Source organism: Ochotona princeps, chromosome 1 (genome assembly GCF_030435755.1).
Source record: "Ochotona princeps isolate mOchPri1 chromosome 1, mOchPri1.hap1, whole genome shotgun sequence".
Classification (NCBI taxonomy): Eukaryota; Metazoa; Chordata; class Mammalia; order Lagomorpha; family Ochotonidae; genus Ochotona; species Ochotona princeps.
The window spans coordinates 169,445,096-169,466,448 of NC_080832.1; the positions used below are offsets into that span (position 1 = coordinate 169,445,096).

At 47.8% G+C, this 21,353-nt stretch overlaps 1 protein-coding gene across 2 annotated transcripts in view; it reads left to right on the plus strand.

Annotated features, from left to right (window-relative positions):
* Nucleotides 1-414: 414 nt before the first annotated feature.
* Nucleotides 415-21,353, plus strand: part of ADTRP (androgen dependent TFPI regulating protein) — a 65,120-nt gene continuing 44,181 nt past the window's right edge. For both annotated transcript variants that reach the window (XM_058668711.1, XM_058668702.1), the window contains exons 1-3: nt 415-581; nt 11,852-11,986; nt 14,111-14,212. In XM_058668711.1, coding sequence (XP_058524694.1) covers nt 429-581; nt 11,852-11,986; nt 14,111-14,212 — 390 coding nt within the window. In that variant the 5' untranslated portion in view covers nt 415-428. The remainder of the gene's footprint in view (nt 582-11,851; nt 11,987-14,110; nt 14,213-21,353) is intronic.

Below are 21,353 nucleotides of genomic sequence, written 5' to 3' on the forward strand. Positions count from 1 at the left end.
AGCTCCCCTATCAAGTCTACATGAAAATAAAACAGGACCATGTGGATATTTCAAAACGAGGCCATTTCCCCATGCCTCTGTCACAGCTTCAGGAAAACTAATGCAGAGTGTGTAGCTCTTGGACTCCAGCCAAAACAGAGCAAAGTGCAGCCCTCGCTCCCTGGCCTCCAGAAAGCGTGGACGTTAAAACATATGCAAATCTGCAGATTATTATTATCTAAACGCAGGCAGCTGAAAGCCGGGCCATAATCCTGACTCACGAGTATATCAGGAACGGAGCCTGGGAGAGAAGCAGAAGCCAGCCGATGGTGGAAGTTTCAGCAGGGCGTGTTTTCTAGCTCCGCAGCCTGCCACAGGGCTTCAGCAGTGACTCAGCACCAGGAAGGAAGCTCCAGGAGCCGACCCCGGCGCCCCCGACCGAGCTGGCCATGACGAAGACTGCGGTGTGCATATACCACTTCCTCCTTTTCAGCTGGTATATTTTCATCAATCATTACATCTCACAGAAAGGCAAAACCCAGTTGGGATCCAAAGTCTTTCAAGATGGTGGACGGTGGAAGTACTTGACAATCCTGAATCTGGTAAGCCCCTAGAGCCCAAGCGGGAACTGGTCTGTTTTTGTGTAATGTCGGGGCTTCTACATAGAGCATCTTTCGAGTCTATCAAAATGCAAAATCCCATAGTTGGCCTTCCTTCCCCACCTACTCAGGATTTCTGGCTCTCTCTTTTAGTTGAGCCCCAGTAGCTGCCATTTTGTGCTGACTCATTGTTAAATGGTCTTTGGAAAAGAATCTTGTCTTGGCACTTCTCAAATTAGGCCAAACTAATGATATCATCGTGGCATTGGCTACAAACGCAGCAAGACTTTGAACTTTGGGGAAGTCTGGAGGGAGAAGGCGGAGTGGCGTATGTTGTGTAGGAAGTGTAATTTCCAATGGAGGAATAATGCCATTTTACAGCACACACCAACAGATTTATCTAAGAAAAGCAAACACATTTTGCCACGTTCAGCTCCCACTTTAAGTTTTTTTTAATGTTCAGCCTCCGTTTGAAAGGACAGATGAACCAACTGAATGGCAAACAGATTGTTTTTTAACTACTTAAAAATGAATTATATACCTCGATTCTTTTTTGTCTTCCCAACCTTGCTGACCCCAGTGTGGTGAATGAAGTGTGAATGAGTGAAAGGAGAACAGATTTAAGAAAAACTGTCTCGGGGCTATTTAAAGCATTGTTACAGTTAGAACCTTCAGATGAGACATTTGGGGGAGTGACGATTACTGTCTGAGGGTTTTGATGAAACTGTTGAGTGCCAGGGAAGCATTAACTTCAGACCCTGGCCCCTCCCCTCCTGGGTGGTGACTGTGTATTGGGCAAGCAGGAGACACACCTACTCAGAAAAGGTGATTCTGGGAGTGGCTTGGGAGCCAGAGGGGAGCGAGTTCAAGGTGAGACAGCCCAGAAGAGCAGATTGCTGGCTTCTCAGTTTGAGCCCGAGAGCGTAGAGCTCCGAGCACAGCTCCAGTGTGCTGCTAAGGCCAGCATCCCCGCTCGCCCGGATGCTAGAGTTTAAAAAAAAAAAAAAAATTAGCAGAAAATGGTTTTGTAGAGTAGTAACACCATGTTGAAAACCAAACCAACCAACCAGCCAATCAGCAACAAAGGCTTATATCTCTGTTAGCTTTATACTGAAAATGAGCAACCGAAGAGTGTAGTGTCTACAGCCAGGATTGGTGTTCTGACCAAATCCAGTTTCCAATGTGGATGTCCACAGATAGACTCAGGACTGCCCGCTGCAAAGCAGCTCTCTGGCATCTCAGTGCAAGCTCATCTACATGTCCCAGGGCCTTCATTTCCCAAAAGCAAGAAAGGACTGTTGTCAGTAGCGCCGTCATTCCAGGTGCGCGTTCCAGTTTGGCTTCCAAGCTGGAAATTGGTGCCTTCTTGGGGGTCCTTCGCCCTGCCTTCTGCCCCTCCCATCCCGTGTGTCACTCATTTGCACCTGGGTGACTTCATCATGTCTCTCACGGGCCATTCCCCTCCCTTTGCCACTCAGTGTTGCCAAAGTGCTGTTCTCCCTGTTGGCTCATTTTTGTTTTCTACTCTTCTGAACTGCTCTGCCTTATGACATTAACCCAGCGCCCAGGCTCCTGGCCCCCTCTTCCAGCAAAGCCAGGATCTTGGACCCTAAGGTGTGTGTCACACTGCTCCTAGCACTGCCTGCTCTCACTTCTGTAGTTATTCTTTGCAAGGCCTTCTGGTCTTTTCCACCACTTTCCTTCCTTCATAGAGCACCCACAGTCCACGATCTCCCTGAAGATCTCAACCCACCCTCCTCTTCTGATCGTGAGAGCGGTTCCTGGGCTCTTTTATCTTTGGACAATGTATCTCATAGTTGCACCCCTCCCCGACATGTGACTCTCAGCAACCCTACATGGCTCAACAACCGTAACTGATTCTGCTGTTGTGTTTGTCACAGGGAACTCACAGACCAGGGGCTTGGTGAATGATATGTCCGCTGGACTCACAAAGCTTTACGCACTTCTGGCTCATGCTTCCCCCTTCTATCCTTCTCCAGCCCTGTGCGTGAGCGGGAAGGGTCTCACCTGTCACAATCTTCTCTCAGTGCTGTTAGCTGTCACCTTGAAAGGGGCACAAGGAAATGCCCCTCACTTCCGGTCAGGTGGATTGATTGTATGTCAGAGAATGAAGGATAGGTTTTAAATATGCTATTTCAAGTGAAAAAGTTGGCCCTTAAGATTTCTAGCTCTTGAGGTCTCATGGGCTGATTAATGGTGAAGTTTCCTACTGATTAATTACTGTTAATTAATGATGAATTAGTGAACAGCTGTTCTGATCCAATCACAGAGGCCTGTACGTCCACTTGGTGGAATTAATATCAAAAACCAATGACCCAGGAAGTCATTAGCTCCTCCTCAAATAGATTGAGGGCTTCCACCCACAACCCTGCTTTTCCCCCAGTATTTGTTTATTCGTTTGAAAGTGACAGAGGGAAGAAGAGACATACAGAGACAGAAATCTTTCCATCTGCTGGTCCAATCCCTCAGTTGCCTGCAATGGCCAGGGCTGAGCCAGGCCAAACCTAGAGCCAGAAAAACGATCATCTAGGTTTCTCAGAGGAATGCAGGAGCCGAGTATATGAGCAGGGAGCTGGATCAGAATTGCAGCAGCTGGAACTTGGATTGCTGTTCCTTCCTGTGGGAAGCTGGCGTCGGATTAGCTCGCTGCACCACAGCATTTGCCTTTAGAGGTTCTGCCTTCTGAGAATACAACCCATGTCTGTGCTTTGGGGACCCTTAATCCCCTCCTTCCTGAAGCTACTCCCAGGGGCCCAGAGAAAGGACAGGGAGGAGCTGTGCTGGCCAGGTCTTTGGACCAGTTGCTGATTAAGAAAGGCAAGAGGGCCCAGCACAATAGCCCAGTGGGTAAAGTCTTTGTTTTGCGCATGCCAGGATCCCATATAGGCATCCGTTCTAATCCCTGCAGCCCTGCTTCCCATCCAGCTACCTGTGTGTGGCCTGGGAAAGCAGTCGAGGACGGCCCAAAGTTTTGAGACCCTGCACCCGCGTGGGAGACCCAGAAGAAGTTCCTGGCTCCTGGCTTTAAACCAACTCAGCTCCAGCCATTGCAGCCACCTGCGGAGTGAATCAGATGGATGTCTCTCCTCCTCTATATACATCTGACTTTCCAATAAAAATGAATACATCTTAAAAAATAATAATGAAAAAGGAAGGAGGGGAGAGGTGAGAGTCTTTGTATAACAAAACAGTAAACTGACCACAGGCAAGAGGTCACCAGTGCCCTCCTGGGAGGGAGCAGCCATGTGGCTGTCCCTTGGGATAAAGAGCTCTGGGGCCAGCCCAACCTGTAGGTAGAGACCTCAGTTCCAGAACTTACTAGCTCTGTGACCCTGGGCTGGGTGCCACTTTGTGTCTTTCATTTTCTTATCCAATAGAAATAACAGCAGTAGCCAACCAGGCAGTACTCCAGAGTAAACAGTGTGATAGATGGGAGAGGCCGGAGGACAGGGTCAGGCTCGTGTGAGCAATCTCACCTGTGATAAACACGGAGGGTGCAACAGGGACGGTGTCCGACAAGAGGAACATCGGTGCCTGCACGCAACACCGGGGCTAGTGGGTAGAGATCTGGCCAGGTCACCTGCTGCCCTCAGGACTCATGTCTGTCCCTCCATCGCCATCACCCCAGCTACTGGAGGCTGGGCCTCGGCCTTCTCAGCGAAGGCTGCCAGGGTGGCTGGCCTCAGGCATCCGAGCAGAATGCTGGTAAAATTCGTAGGTTCAATCATAGTCTAACGAACAGGCAGCCCGCCACCCCACCCCCCGGTCTGGGCGTGGCCGGCCCTTGGAGTTGGGCGTGGCCGGCCCCGGGGCTGGGCGTGGCCAGTCCCGGAGCTGGGTGTGGCCTGCCCCAGAGCTGGGCGTGGTCAGCCCCTGGAGCTGGGCGTGGCCAACCACCCGTGAAAGGCTTCAGGCTGCTTCTTGTGGACTCAACCTATCTCACATCTGTTCTCTACTCTACCCACTCCTTTTCTACTTTTCCGCCCCTCTTCACGAAGCTTCCCATGTCTCAGGCATTTATGACATCATTCTGTCAAGCTCTGTGATGACATTGTGACATCATCACAGTTTCTCAGAGACGGTGAGGCAGGGCCAGGGGAAGCCAGAGCTTGGGAGACCCTCCAGTGATCCAAACTGTGAGACAGCTTGAGATAGGACTCTTTTGGAATCACAGCACCCCTGTCTGTACTTGAAGGACACCCGTTAATGTCCAGGTTGGTCTATTTGTGTTCATCTGTCGAATTCCTTGATGCTCAACAAAGTCAGAAATACACGTGACTTGCTTTGCCTTAGGCTGTGGCCCACAGATTTCACTTCTCAAGATGGCTGCAGGGAAAGGGTAGTTGAACTAGGGCAATGGGCACCGCCAGGGCTCCAAACAAAACATCTGTGAGTGACAAGGACAGGGTTTGGGTGGCTTTCTTGGAGCTGAACCCTACTTCCCATTTGCTCTGAGATAGTGAACTGTTCAACTTCTCTGTGCTTCAATTTCTTCCTGTGTGGTGGTTGTGGGGGAGGCCCTCGAACTCTCCCAACCTCCCAACATATTCATGTCCCAGCTACTGGGAGAAAGAGGTTGGCCGCTGAAGGCCCCTGGCTGAGTTCCCCACCTCTAAAGGACCTCCACATGAGTGAGGGAGGCCAAGGTGTCAGCTCTCCACGGATGTTGTAGCATCCAGGGACTGGTTACTAAGGGGTACCGTGGGTCTGTTCCAAGATGCAAATGCAGAACCAGCTCGGCTCCAGCTCCCCCAGGGATAAGATGATGCTGTACAACTGAGTTGCCCTAAGCCGGCCCATCCCCCAATCCCGCTGCTGCCTCTCATGGAAGTTTTGATAACATTGCTTCATGTGCACCTTGCAGGCACATTCTGGAAAGTCAGAGTCTGTTTCCCAAACCTGATGGTCATCACGAAAAACAGTAAGAGTACATGCGGTAAACGTTCTACCTCTCTCTTCATCTATACTCTTCACTCCCCTCTTCCTCTTTTCCCTATATCTAATATGTGGGTGTTGACATGGGGTTTGTCCTGGCCTGTGTGATGTCTGATACAGTTTCTTGTGTCTAACCTATACTCCATGAATGTTAGTTGAATGAATCAGTGACCCGAAGCTAACTCCAGCTGGTGTGAGCTGCTGTCCTGGGCACCCCACCGCATCTGGCAGATGCTCTATCACAGGCCGTCCTATGGCTACGCTGAAGCCAGTGGCCAGCAGCTATACAGCATTGGCCAAGCATTCATTCCGTGAAAGAAGCACCTGGGAGAGGCAAAGAGCAAGAGTGAATGACCGAGAGAGTCAATCTGCTGTTTCGCTTCCCAAATGCCCACCATGGTGGGGTGGGAGCTGGGAACTGAGTCCCATGTGGGTGGCAGGAATCTAACTACGTGAGCTATTGCAACCGCCTCTCGGAGTTGGCTGTTGCAAGAAGCTAGAGAGCCCAGGCACTGTGATGCAATACATGGACATTTTACTTTTAAATATGGGTATTCATTAATTCACTTTAAAGACAGAGCATCAGAGAGAGGGCTATATGAGAAACACGAAGAGTTTCTGGCAGCTGTTTCACCCCCCACATGCCTGCAAATGCAAATGTCTGAGCCAGGCAGAGGCCAAAAGTTAGACACTCCATTCTATGACAGGGGTGCATGTATTCAGGCCCCCTTCCCAGGGACCTTATCAGCGAGTTGGACTGAAAACAGAGCAGCTAGAGCTCAAACTGGCATTCCAATACGAGATGCCAGCCTTCCAAGCCGTGGCTTAGCCTACTGCGTAACAATATGACTGGAACATGGATATATAAATAGAGTAACTGAGAGACGCAGAGAAATAGCTTCCATATTCTGGCTCATGCCCCAAACAGCTGCAATAGCTGGGGATAGGCCAGGCTGAAACCAGGAGGTAGGAGCTTTGCCCGTCTCCTTCATGGACGCAGTGACCCAAGCATTTGGGCCTTCCTTTGCCACTTTCCCAGGCTTGTTAACAGAACAGCTGGGACTCAAACTGGTGCTCATATGCAATGGTTGGCATTGCAGGTGACAGCTTAAGCCACTATGTCACACTGCCAGCCCTGACACGAATGTCGTAACTTCCGATCGAAATACACACTCCTGGCCTCACACTTTCCTATTTCTTCCTCCTGAGTCTCTCTCTCAATAGTCTTGATTTCATTTCTCTCCTCATTATTGCAAATCTTGTTCTTCAAATTATTTTCCCTCGTGTGCTCCTTAACTCCCTCTCTTAATCTCTCTCACTAAGCTAAATGCAAATGTGTGATGACTACGTCTAATTCAGAAAGTTCAAGGGAAAGTGGACTTGGGATAGTTACATTCATGCAAATATTTTTGGAATCCAAGCATAGTTGTTGTTGTTGTTGTTTGGTAATACACGTTTTCCACGTACATTTGATGAACCCTCCCCTACCCTGTGGGATAGGCTTGGCATGGGATAGGCTTGGCAAAGGCTCGCTTCCACCTGCTCCAGACACGGCCGTGTGATACACAATGTTCATCATGCCTGGCCTCACTGGTTCTTTAACTCAGGAATCATCTTCTCCATGCAGAGACTGTTTCCGTTGGGAAGAGAAGAATAAGAAAGTCCCCTCCTGGTTGGATCAGGCTTGGGCTCCTCGGCTGGGGACTAGGTGAGCTGATTCATCCAGTGAGCTGTTCCGTCTTGCTCCGGAAATGTGTAGAATCTCCCTCTTTGGAATTATTTTTTAAATGGAAAAATTCTCATTTCCTGGGGGTAGTTGAAGAGGATTCTGGCTTAAAGACAAAGAAATAAACTTAATGGTTTAGAAAGGCTAAAAATCTGTCATGTCAAGGTTCTCTCTCTCTCTCTCTCTGTCTCTGTATTTTTGTGGATCTGTGAGGCCACAGGGATGTAAAAACTGCACAATTCCTTAAATTGCATTAGTTACAAACGTGAAAAAATTAGCTCTGGCGCAGGTGGTAATTGGTTAGCTAGCAACGGAAAGACAGCTAACGGATTTAGAACTGTGTCCAGGGAAAGACGCAGACGCTCAAGTGTCGCAGAACCGGGGAAGAACCAGCAGTAGAGACAAGAGGAAGGCAGCAGCTGTGGAATAGGCCAGACAGTAAGGAACCACGGAGTCGGCTTTCCAGGGTGCTCGGAGTACTGGAGACTTGTGCATGACAGTGTTTGTGTTGCGGCATTATCAGGGAAAGGCCATTTGGCTATAGTGTGGTTTACCAGGGTGCCATGATTGAGCCTGGTAGACCAGGTGACTTACACAACAGAACTTAATTCTCTCCCAGCTGTGCCACCTGGAGGGCTGTGGTCAAGACACCAATAGGGGTGATTTCCTCTGGGGCCTCTCTCTTTCACTTAAACAAACTTGTCTTTTCCCTGGTATTTGCATTGTGGGTCCTCACCCGTTCCTGTAAGGATTTCAGTCTTATTGGATTTGAGCCCATCTCAATGATCCCATTTGCCATAATTTCCTCTTTAAACACCCTATCTTCAGGGGGTGCGACATTTAGGATAAAACCGCTGCCGGGAAGCTCTGTATGGGTGCCTGTTGGTGTCCTGGCTGCTCCACATCCTAGCCAGCTCCCTGCACTGCACCAAAGGAAGCAGTAGAGAACGGCCCAAGTGCTTTGGCTCTTACCACCCACATGGGAGACCCAGATGTGGCTCCTGGCTCCTGGCTCCAGCCTGACTCTGTCTTGGCCATTGATTCACACTGGGGAGTAAAGCAATGGATGGAATTCTCTCCCTCTCTCTTTCTCTCGGTAACTCTGCTTTTCAGAATGAATAAATCAACCTAAAAAGGCAAATACAGTCATGTCCTAAGGCACTAGGAAGCAGGGCCTGCACGTGTGAATTTGTCAGGAGTGGAGGGAGGGGACGTTACGCAGCTCCTAACAGTTGGTGTTTCTGCCTTGTTCTTCCATTAACTTCACACGCATTGAACTTGAGAATAGGCAGACTGCGCGAGTCGCCTGTGCTGCTCAGGTACCTTAGCCCTGTTGCAGCCCAGCCCTTGGGGCTCCCTTCTGCCCAAGCCCTTCTCCTGGCTCTAGCACCTGCCCCTGGAGCATCCCGTGGGTTTCCCCACAGGATCCGCACTGATACAGATGGCGACATGTCAGTGTTGACTACCTGCAGCAGCGACAAAGCTGCCTGGCACCCACAGGTGGTATCTGAGATGGCACGGGGAAGCAGCGTGGCAGCTGACAGCGGGGGAGGGGAGGGGGAGGTGATTGACACGTTTGCGGTGGGGAGCGTGTTTTGTCTGATGGAGGAGCCCCGGAGGATCCGAGTAATGCTTCTTTCCCTTCATCTGATTTCCATATTCTGGGACTGTGAAAGGCCGCGCTGGGTTCACCGTGACTCGGGCGAGCCCTGGACAGCATGGAGCCCAGAGTCCAGGCCCAGTGCCTGCTCAACTTGACTAAAACAGGGACCTGCCGTAGTCTGAGCTGCTAGGATGGAAACCTGGGGTGGGGCTGGAAGAGAAAGGGGGCAGGGAGCGGCCTTGAGGGACACAATTCTTCTGACATCCTATACAACTGCATGTCCACGCTATGCAGGCCTGGTTGGGGGGAGTGAAGGATGCTTTAATAGCAATCAGAGGGCTGGATGGTAGGGGGCTGGGGACCACCCACTCTTGGCCCAGCCCCTCCTTGAAGCCCCCCTCCTCCCGTGTTGACACCACTTCCTTCCGGGTCGGTTTCTGGTTTCCTGTCACTTGGTCAGCCCTTACTGCGTCCTCCTCTGCCCCTTCGCCTCCTGTGGCTTGCCTACTAGCCTTTTCCCGGTGCTTGCTTTCCACCACCCCCTCCTGCCTGTCCTGCTCTCAGGCCAGCATCCTCCCCACCACGAGGGTTCAGCCACCTCCACACGCCCCGTCTTGAGACTGCCAGGTCTGAAGTTCATACAAGATCATTTAAACAGGGGATGCCCAACCTCACGTGCCGCGAGGTAGAATCCTCAGGCAGGAGTTTATCAAAAATTGAAAAGCCTGGGGTGTGCTCCCAGATCCATGTAAAATCTCCGAGAGTGGAATCAAACATTGATGCTTTTGTCTTGAATTGGTTCTCGATGTCCCACTTGGAGGTAATGACTGTCTTTATTCTCTTTAAAAACTTGTAGCTATCTATCTAAAAACTACAGAACCATTGTGGGGCGGAAGGTGGGGGAGAAAGCGGAGCGCTGTTTCATTCATTGGTTCTCCCCCATCGAGGGCCCACCCCAGCAGGGGAATGAACTGGGCCTGAAATGAGGACCTAAGGCAACAATCTCGATGTCCCCCGTGGAGAGTAAGGACCCAGCCATGTAAGCCACCACGTGCTGCCTCCCCGGGTCTGTGTTAACAGCAAGCAGGTTTGAGTCACCAGAGCTGGGTCAATCCCAGACGGTGGGCCAACACAGGTGTTCTCTCTGCACGGCTCTTGATTTTCTTTCTTCACATCTCCTACAGAATTTTATCAGAACTTTTTCTCCAAGCCAAATAGGTGGACAGAGGTGTGTGTGTGTGTGTGTGTGTGTGTGTGTGTGTGTGTGTTTTAAATGCGGTTCAAGGATCAAACCCTGGGTTTCAAATTGGCATTGATCAGTTAATGAAATGTTAGACAAGCAGCTGTATGGCTCAGTTTGTTCATCTTGGAATTGGTGCTGTGGGAGGGTTCGTCTACAACAGAGCTGACCTCATAGAGCTGTTAGGAGACTGGAAGTCTTACTGGCACAGGACAAGTGATGCGTGGCATTTGGTTATTAGAGCATGAAGTGCTCACGAAGGTTACTGAGGGACACATGTGTCTAATTCAGGGGTTCTCTGTCCTATGTAAGGATTATTTACAGATTTGGTTTTTGTAGAAAAACAACCCAATGGATTCCCTTTCCAGAGATTCTGGTTCCAGAGTCTGGGTTGGACCAGGGTCTGACTCCCATGATGCAATGCTTGTGGTTCAAGTAGCCGGTAGGACGGGGCACTGGCCGGATTCACAGCTGTTCCTTCTCTGGTCTACCCCACAGCCCAGGCAGTGGCATGAGCCCAGCTCTGCCATCCCTGTTCTAGCACATTCTGGACTCCTCCCCAACTGCCCTTCTAGTATCTGTTTAGAGTAGCCGCAGATTGAGATGGATCCTGATACAAGTATAACTCAATACCAACCTGAGCCCTGTTCACTTGTCCCCAACCCAGGCCTTCAATGAGAAGCCCTGAAATTGAGCAAGATCAAAAGAACGGGTCAAGTTTGCCTGTGATGTCTTATCGCAACTTGAGCATCCGTAACCCAGAAACGCAAACTCTGAATCATTCCAGCACTGGAACCCTTTTTACTACAGGCCTATTATGATGCCACAGCAGGCGATTCTGCACTTGACCCAGTGTGAGAGAGGTCACTGCTAAAACACAGCTGCCTTCAGGCTATGTGTGTAAAGTGTATAAGAGACCTAAGTGGATTTCATGCTTAGATTTGAATCCCATTCACATATTTCAAACCCCTCCCCCCAAAAAAGAAGAACCGAAATCTGTTACTTCTAGGATATGCCACCTGTACTTCCTTGAATAAAACTGTTTCTCTTTGGCCTGCTCTCCAGGGCTGCCCATAGTTGGGAGCTCCCCCAGCATCCCTGCTGACTCTATCCTCAAGTGTTTCAGTCAGATTTGCTCCAGAAGGCCTTGAAGCATCCCCTTTAAGCAAAGCGGCTCCTCCCCCACAGAAGTAGGACACCTTTATTGCACATTTCCTCGGGGGAGCACAGAGCTACACCTCGGTGCCCTTGGCCTTGATCTACCTTCCGTAGTGAGATTTCAGCGCTGAGCGGTTTTTGTTTTCATTTTTCTTCCTAGGGTGATGCCTGGTTTCCACTGCTGTGCCTGGCTGTTTCCCTTGTGCTGGTTGGGTTCATTGTTTTTGGTTTCTCTGTGTGTGTGTGTGTGTGTTTCCTTCCTCCCACCTCTGTTCAGACCAGGTATCTATCTCATTACAGGTTCCTTTTAAGCTGACTCAATTTTGTTTCCATTTTAGCTCAAGCCCATTACACTAAATACTGTACACATTATTATCCCTGAAACAAATTCCCTCAATCAGTTTTAGCCAGCAAGGTCAGGGCCCAATGAGCTGGAAGCCCAGCCCTTGAATTGGCTTGTAACCAAAATCACCCCACAGCCCCCTCCTTTTCCAATCACCGTTGCTCCCAGAGGAATGAAGGTTTACATCAGTGAAGAACGTATTAATTAAGGCAAGTGAAAGTGCCCTCATTTGTTGTAATGAATTTAGCTCTTGCAGAAAATTTTCTTCGGGGTCGCCTGCCTGGATGATGTGCTGAAAAGAATCACAAGGAGAAAGACCATTAAGTTTGTAACTGCCTTCAGAGACCTGCTCTTCAGCACCCTGGCTTTTCCTGTATCCACGGTGAGTAACCAAGATGTGTATCCAATATAATAGACGCGGACATAAGGATGAGCACTTTTCCCCGGGGAAGCAAGGCTGTTTGGCAGCCCATCATTGTGACTCAGAGCAACTGCATTTGCATGAATGTCTTGTCTGACACTTGCATCACGTTGTCCACTGTCTTCAGGAAATAGAGCATGAGGTACATTACCGGTCAGCTTTGCCGTGAACTTTGGTATCTCAGTGGAAGGTTTTCATTGCTGTCTAGTGGGAAGTTTGAAGAATCTTTCTGAATGAAACTAGGGACCGTATGTGAAGGTTTAACCAATCATAGGTCAAATATATTCGAGAGAAAAATTAAATAGTAAAAATATAGTTTAACAGCTAGTGACATTTTATTATGTTTCATACACAATCCAGAGATGAGTTAAAGTGTAGAAGACAGGAGTGTGTTAAATGCCATGCTGTGTGTTCTGGTGTCCGTAAAGGATCCTGGAACCCATCCTTGTGGGTACCAAAGGACAACTTGACAGCTAGGACATCGTTGGTTCCATTACTGTGACAGAAACGGAGAACCCAGGGGAGGCAAATGACCCATTCCCTTTGATCCATCTTGTTTTATTTGCTGCAGTAGCCACATACTATGTCTACAAGTGGAAAACCAGCAAATAAAAAATATATATTTTAAAAAGATGTAAGATCTTCAGGGTTGACACATGGGAATGACAACCAAGGGGACCAAAATACCAGTGTTGGGTATACAGAAGGTGCCTCATCCTTGTGTGGAGTGAAGGGACGCTAGGAAGAAGCAAGACAGGCCCTAGCTTGTTTGCTGATGCTTTCCACCTTGCCCGACATTATTCAGGTGCAATGGAGACAAAATGAGAGCAAGTGGCTTCTGGCGGATCGGCCAGGCTCATAATTAAAGCAACTATCTTTCCCTACCCGTCCTTGACCTGCTTCCTGCAGTACCAAGACTTAAAAACCAAATGCCCAATAGATCTTTGTAAACAGTAACGATTCTCAAACAGCAGAACAAGCTTCTGAGCACCTGAGGATTCTTTTGCACAATACTTTCACTTCCACCCCATAACATCTTCCGAAGGGCACGTTGGGGCTTTTTGTTTGTTTGTTTGTTTGTACGGTAGAGTCTTCATTTTTCTAAGGGTCTGAAATTGAACATAGGAAAATTTTAAAGGAGAGAAGGGCAGAAAATTAGTAACCACCTCCCAGTCTTTGTGCTGAAGTTGTAACACAGTTGCATTCTCTAGACAGCCCAGGAGAGCAGGGATTGGAGATCAATTCGACGTTCTGAGCGCTGGAGAGCTCCAACTCCCAATTTAGCTTATGAATGATCCTGGAGTTAGCAGAGCTTCTCTGCTCTCCCAGCCACCTGCTTGTCCTTGCCACACCTACTTAGAGGATGAGTGAGGAGTTCATCAGACTCGAGGCACTTCGTGTGCTTCTATTCTAGTACTTTCAATGAAAGTTGGCAGGAGAAAGGAAGCACCGGGTAAATTCAATGACTGCCGATCATTATGTCTGCCCATCCATACCTTCTTTGCCTGCTACAATAACAAATAGGTAACCTCTATTGAGGAATCCCCAGAGAGGGTAGAGACAGCAGTTCTATAAGGTTCATTGTCCCTCTCTCATTTTCTGTCCCCCTAAAGTCAAGTGAGCTGTTTAAAACGGGTTTACATCTGGGCAAGTGGAGACACTAAGGTGTACTGTGTCAGCCAGTGGATTCTGAAGATTTCATCGCGCTTGGAATGGCTAGATTGGCAGCAATTCGGAACAGTTGAATTATTAAAAGCACTTGAGCCCTCGGGGCATGCCCCACATCGGGGACCCTGGGATGGTTGGGGGGGTAGGTGTGGCTTCTCCCTTTGTCTCTCCCCTTCCCCCAGATACAGGAAAGAAAACAGAGAATGTGGAAAACATGATATTACTCTTTCCTGTAGGCCTTGGCCCTTTAAGCCCTAATCAGTAAAGATCATCAAGAAAAATAGTAATAAATAAATACAATTAAAAATAAATAAAGAAAATGGGTTTGCAATTTTATTTCACAATATCCTTGGGTACCTTAGAAGACTCGAATTAAGCAGACACCTAATGAGGCTGTCTTTGTATTTTATTTTCCAGTTTATCTTTTTGGCATTTTGGAGCATCTTTCTCTATAATCGAGAACTCATTTACCCCAAGGCCATTGAAGGAGTCTTCCCAGCGTGGCTGAATCATGCAATGGTGAGTGTAGAAAGTCAATGGCCCCTGAACGCCCAAGAGGAATGTGTTTATGTTTCAGAACTCATCCTCCATGCCCAGCATCCAACCCACTCTTGCTTCTTCACCCCATCGCTGCTATTCAAATAGCATAAGGTCACAGAAAAGACAAGACCCAGTACTGCAGTTGTAGTGTCTACCGGGACCAAAGGAGAGGTCCCAGTAGGACCCTGCTACATCACTCGGACAGTCCTTAAGAAGCCTTACAGCAAGAACTGTGGTCACTTTTTGGACGTAACAGTGGCAGTGGCTTCTGCCAGTTGCATGTGGTAAAATTCCAATCTGGAAGCAGAATAAAGCAACTCTATAAAAAGATCTTATCCCAACATCCAAAGAATATCTCACACTTCACTAGGACCAGTCATCTCAAATGAAATAATTACTCCATTTTTAAAATATTTACATGTTTCTAGGAATGTGAGAGTTGCTCCAAGGAATTCAGTTTTGGGGGGATGCCAAAATGTTTAAAGACCCATGCAGTAGAGTTTTTCATAATCTGTGTTTTCCAAGAGGTGTTGGGGATCCCTTGTGCATTCCCATTTGGTTTTCCATTCACGCATGTGCTGTTGAGGCATTGCATAGTAAACAGAGCCAGTTCTGGGTATTGGTTCTGCCTTACAGCAACCACTGCAGACTGAAAATAAGTCACGGTGGCCCAGCCGAGCCGAACTGGAGCCAGGGGACCCAGGACTCCGTGCACAAAGTAGTAGTCCAAAGTCCCAGTTCAGCTTCAAAATACTTACCAATCAATGTCTACAATATGAGTTGAAAAGCACAACCTAGATTCTATGAAGCAAGTGATGTTAACAACCAGCGGAGGGACAGGTGTTTTACCTACTGGTGAGGATGTCAGTTAAGACATTTGCTTCCCAGAATCATGGCTCTTGACCCCAGCTTCCTGCTAATGCGCACTCGCAGGTAGCAGGATTGGCTCACGTAGTTGGGTTTCTGATACACAGGAGACCTGAATTGAAATCCTAGCTCTCTGCTTCAGCCCCACTCCAGTCCCAGACATAGTGGGCATATGGGGAGTAAACCAACATGTGAAAGCTGTCTCTCTCTCTCTCTCTCTCTCTCTCTCTCTCTCTCTCTCTCTCTCTAATAATCTAAGCATATTAAGGCTTCTGAAATTTTTTCACAAAGTGGTTCCTATGTCCTATTCCATTCATTGTCTCAAAATCCACAGGCTGAATCTCCCATTGCAGGCAACAGTGTCAGAATTACATAGGGGTGATTTTCATGTCCCACAGGTTCTACCTCTGATCTAACTTTTTGGAGAAAAGCAGCAGAAAATGACCCAAGTGTTTAAGTCACTGCACCGCATTTGGGAGACTGGCTGTGTCCGTATCCAAGGAGTGAACTGGCTCTTTTCCTACCTTTCTGTAACTCTGATTTCCAAATAAATAAAAACAAGCTTTTATTAATTAAAAAACTCACATGCTGGCCAACCTGGAAAAGCAGTTCAGTGCACGAACACTACCCCCACAATGTGTCCTGTCTCTCAGAAGATAAATTTCATTTCAGTTTAAATACTGTGTTCACTGAGATAGATTACTGACCTATTGAATTTGGAGTTCTGGACTTGAGATGTACACTAAACAAGTCCCATTCCTTCCCACCACCTTCTTGTCAAGAAAGTCTTCACCTTCCTGATTTTGTATTATTGTTGATCTGAATACACCTGCCTACGGAATATTCTGGCTTCTTTTCATGACACTTTATTTTGTATAAAGCGGTTCCTTCAGCTATGTGACCGTTTAGTTTATATCTTATTTAGTTTAATAACTTTTATATTCTTCCCTTAAAACAAAACAAAACAAACAAAATAAAACCTTTGGATTGCATTGATTTACACCACGAAATGCCAGGCCACAGCCAGGAGCTAGGAGTTCAATGTCAATCTCCCATGTGGGCAGCAGGAATCCAGCCACTTGTACCGTCACTGCTAGCTCCCAGGGTCAGAATCAGGAAACCATAGTCAGGAGCAGAGCCAGGTATCGAACTCAGGCACTGGAATGTAGGAGAGGACATCTTTTAGTATTTATTTTTATTGGAAAGTCAGATACACAGAGAGGAGGAGAGGAGGAGAGGAAGATCTTCCATCCGATGATTCACTCCCCAACTGGCTGCAATGGCTGGAGTTGCGCTGACCCGAAGCCAGGAGCTGCTTCTGGGTCTCCCACGTGAGTGCAGGGTCCCAGGGCCACTGGCTGTCCTCTACTGCTTCCCCAGGCCACAAGCAGGGAGCAGGATGGGAAGTGGGGCTGCCAGGATTAGAACCGGTGCCCATATGGGATTCTGGCACGTGCAAGGCAAAGAATTTACCCTCTAAGGCTACCACACCAGACCCAGAAATAACGTCTGAACTGCTGGGCCAAACACCTGTTCCACAACCTTCTTTAGATAACTGCAATCATCCTAAATTTAAAATTTAGAAAGTTAAAGGCTCAAAGGGGTTCAGTTTCACGTTGGGACTCTCCCACCTCATATGTGGCCCAGCCAGCATTGAAACCTGGGGCTGTTTCTTTTGCTACAATCAGTCTGGAACTTGCGGTTCAATAATGGTTCATGACCCACCCGGCGACCAGAAGGATGTCTCTTAGCTTGATTAACATAGCAAACCAAGAATGCTCACTTTAAAAAAAAATCTGTAATATCCATCTGTATGGTAATAAGCCAAAACTCTAAAAACTTGAAATGATTTGAAACATTGCACTAGATGTTACTAAAATCAGAAAAAGACAGCATCCTTTATTTGGTGCCAGACGTGGAGGCCAAATACTTTCTCAATATTCTGTGTGCTCATCTAATAGTTTTCTTGTAAAGACTATGTGCTTCCTCCCTTTGGGGGGTTCCATTCTCCACACGCATGTGCACTTGGACTTCTTCCAAATTGTTGATGATGAAAGTGCTCAGTATTGGTGACCTTGCTAAATAAACAGCCATATGGAGTTTGGATCATTTTGGAAACAGAGAATTGGGAAAGGCACATCAACAGCCATTAGCTCATTAGCCAGGCAGGTATACTGAGTAATGGAAAGCTTGAAATATTTTTGTGCCTTGCCCTGTCCCTTGCCCTTTAAGCGGTCCAGGAACCCTAACTTCTTAAAGAAAAAGAGGCCCATGTTAGGGGAGGTGGGGCAACTGGAAGCAGGGGGAAGAGGAATGGGCAGCCTGTCTTGGATCAGATAGAGACAGCATGTACTTTTTTTAATTGGAGAAACTACAGGGCCATCTCTAGGGAACACGCTAGTATCAGTAAAATGGGCTTGGGATGACCCCAGTGCAATGGTCCTTAAGCTTCCTGCTCCCCCTGTGTCTACTCTAAATTCCGTGTCCTCATGACTCTCCTCCTTCCTTCCAAAGCTTATGCCTTCGCTGAGATATGGAAGACATATTCTGTCCTTGCTGTCAGATACCATGGGTCTATAGCTTCCACAAAGGGACTTGCTAAGTTCCTTTCCTTAAAATTTCCATTTATTACTTTTCTTGCTTTATTGGAGAGGCAGAAAGAGAAAGAGAGAGAGATTAATTTACTCTCCAAGTGTTTGCAGGAAGGGGCCAGGCCAGGACTCAATCTGGATCTCCTATATGGGTAGCATGAACCCAACTACCCGGACCATCAGCCGCTGCTTCGTAGACTATGCGTTAGTAGGAGGTAGGATCAAGCCAAGCCAAGCCTTTACCCCCAAGCACTCCATTACAACACATGGATGACACAGGCGCTACTCAAGTACTGTGCCAAATGCCCAAGCCTCTTGGCCAAATTCTTGGCCACTGTTGGAAATTCACATGGAAATGATTGTTCCTGAGTCAGTTTGTTAACATTTCTCTCTCACCAGCAATGTTCTTCTGTGGCCACCCCAAGGCGTGAATGCAATGGTGGGAAACCATTACTATGGCACCCAAAGGAGGGGATGGACAGCCAGGCTGGCCACTTGGGACTGAGCACCCCTGGGTGGGCCAGCCAGGTTTGAAGAGACTTGGTTTGGTTACCTGTACTGCTGTTGCTTGTTTTCCACGATGTGAGAATTACCGCCACGATGTTAGAGTTACACTGTCCTGAATGTTCATTCATTCCACAGCATGCCTTAGACTTGCTCTTTTGGCTTTCATTTATGGGGTATTTTCCCCTCTACTATTTGGAAGGCCTCCCTAGGTTTTATGAGTAGCATTTTTTCAGGGGCAGAAGCACCACCACTCTTCTCATTGATGGAGTGTGGTTCTAGCCACTTTATGACTCATCAGGTCTTTGGAATCCTTCCAGCCCAACCCTTCTACCTGACTGAACACTTGTCATGGCAACAGGGCCAGTCTCCTGGCTCAGACACAGATGCTCTGTGCATCTCTTAATTCTGTTCGGATAGTAAACTCTGTGGGATGTTCGCATCCGTCCTGGTCAGTTTGGTTACAGAGGCTCTCTCGCTGTGATCTGGCTGCTTTCTATAAAGGAGTTCAGGAGATCAGCCTGACTGCTTCATGCTAAGCGGTTCTCTAGTCTTCATGGAAGAAGAAAAGAACAGCTAAGTGCACCTCCAGTTCTCCTAGGAAAACAGGAACTGCTCAGGTCTGATCTACTATGATTACTAAAGATAAAACCAAGAGGAGACATTTAAATAGCTGAAAGGAGGTCTCTCAGTCACTGAGAAAACCATGAGGCGCTAACCAAAGGGGAGCTGGGAGCGGGTTTCTCTGCAAACCAACCTAAGTTGTAACGGTTGTGTTAAAGGAGACATGAAATCAGATTTCCCCTCAAAGTCCTTGTACATTTGGAAGTAGCAAACAATGGTAACAAGTGTGTGTACAGCACCTTATGACCTGTCAAGGGGTGCAGAGGAAAAGTTATGACCATGCATACGGAGCAAGTCCTGGCCACAACCTGCCACCCCAGCCTGCATCCATGATTGTGGAGTTTCAGAACTGAAAAGCCTCCTTGATGCCAACGCAGGCTTCAGAGCAGCCTACAATTGAGACCAGGCCTTTCTCTGGCTTTTTTCAAGTGGATGTTGCAGCAAACACAGCATCTACTCAATTACTTAATGTGTTGCCACTTACTTGATTGGGAATAATGATTAAGCACCACTGTGTGTGTGACCCTGTGACTGATACTTGACAAGGGTTTGGAATCTAGCGATCTTAAGTCTGGTTGGATTTAGAAATGGTAGGGTGACAGTTGCAACAAGATGTTAACATGGATGGTGGCTTGCCATTGTGTGTGATCCCTGCCAGATGAAGGTTACACGGGGGATGGCTTTTGTCCCTGGATGTCCTGGGCTGGCTGTGACTTCAAACAGCATGGTTGGACAAGCTGAGGCCTCTGAGCTCTCTCCTCAGGGCTTGCTGGGAGCTCAAAATCCCCAGGGAGTGAAACTAACGCTCCCAGGTGTTTCCTCAGTTATAGCATGAGGAGTAATGTTGGTTAGCACTAGAATTTAGATTCTTTGCTACTCAGAAGACTAATGTGAAATTATTGGTCTCCTAAGGAGAGGTTGATGAGGTGCAGAGGAGCAGGGCAGGTGGACCATGGGCATGTCAGCTCCAGATGGCCACTCTTTACCCCTGAACTTTGCAAAGTCCTCCATCCTGGTCCCTTGTCTGGGTGTTGGTCACCCCAGACATCTGAAGTTACCTCAGTAGTTTTCAACCGTTAGGGAACAGACTTCTCTGTATGTCTGAAGGCATGTATGCCCCAAGGAAGAAACAAATGTCTGTAAACTCTTGGGTGCAATTTGAAGCAGCTCCTGGGCTCTCACAGTTGCAGGTATGAGTCTCAGGATAAACATGTGTGATCTAGCTGAGCAGACACACTCGGCAAGGAGGTCCCAGATGACTTCCCACGTAGATTTCAAGTCAAAAGGAGAAAATCCAGCGCTACGCATTATTTAAAAGCCTCTATTATATGTGTACAGCTGTTTTTGTCTCTATGAAGCAGCAACAGAAATATTAGGCAAGCTTCCTAATATTGAGGAATTGAACATTGAGATACTTCACACTGAATGTGGTATTCATGCACAACGCAGCTAGTGTGTGATGATGAGCTATACACTTGACTTTAGTATGTGGAAGGTAGTAAAAAGTAGCTTGATTGCCTACTGTGTACCAGATTTTAAGAGCTGAAGACACAACAATAACAAGCCTGTCAAACACCCTGTCCTGTAGCGCATGTGCACACCCTCATGAGGAGTGATCGTTGCCAAGTAGTGATAAAACTAAGTGTAAAGTAGAGTGAGGGACAGAGTGGTGTGTGTGTGTGTGTGTGTGTACACTGCCACATGTATATGAGGGCAACAACAGCAGGTTCACTGGGCTAGAGGACAATTGGGGTGACACAGGAAAGGCTCTGTGATGAGCCGATGTGATAACAGAAGAGAGCCATAAAAACAGACGCAGCAAGTCAGCACTGAAGGCCTCACACAGGACAGGAAGCAAGCAGCCAGAGAAGAAATCTGGATTCTTCAAAAATAATAACGATGAGCCCAACAGTGTGGCCAGTTCTGAGTGAGAAAGACGATGATATCCTAGAGCAGGGATCTGTGTTCTGCTTGGTTTGTAAGAAGACAGGATTCTCTTCTGAGTACAATGGCACCAGGCACCTTTTCAGACTGGCCTTCCCTGCCCCTCCTCAACTTGTGTACAGTATAAGCTTCCTGTAATATACACAACCCAAATAAGGCAAGTGGTGGGCAGGGATGCTAAGGACGTGCCTGGGTTCTGGAGAAGAAAATCAATGGCTGTGTTTGAGGTTACAGGGGTGGGGACCCCCACAATGAAGTCAGGATTGGAACCATGCAACTGGACATGTGATCTGGGATGGACAGGGGCAACTGTGGGTTGGTAACATAAATGTAGGTTTCCTCATGTAGTTGAATGCAATAAGATTGCCCAGGAAGGAGGTGTGGCTGAGCCCCAAAACATTGCAACCTTCAATGGTTGGGAGGAATGGAGACCAATGAGGAGGAAATCCTGTGCTCTTTGGCCTCCTGGAAGTCAAGTGCAAAAAAATATGCCAAGAACGAGGAAGTGTTTTCTGCTAAGAGCATCTGGAGTCTGCGCTTCCTGCAGGAGAGGACACCATTGAGCTACAGCAGACATGGCTAAGAGCAGT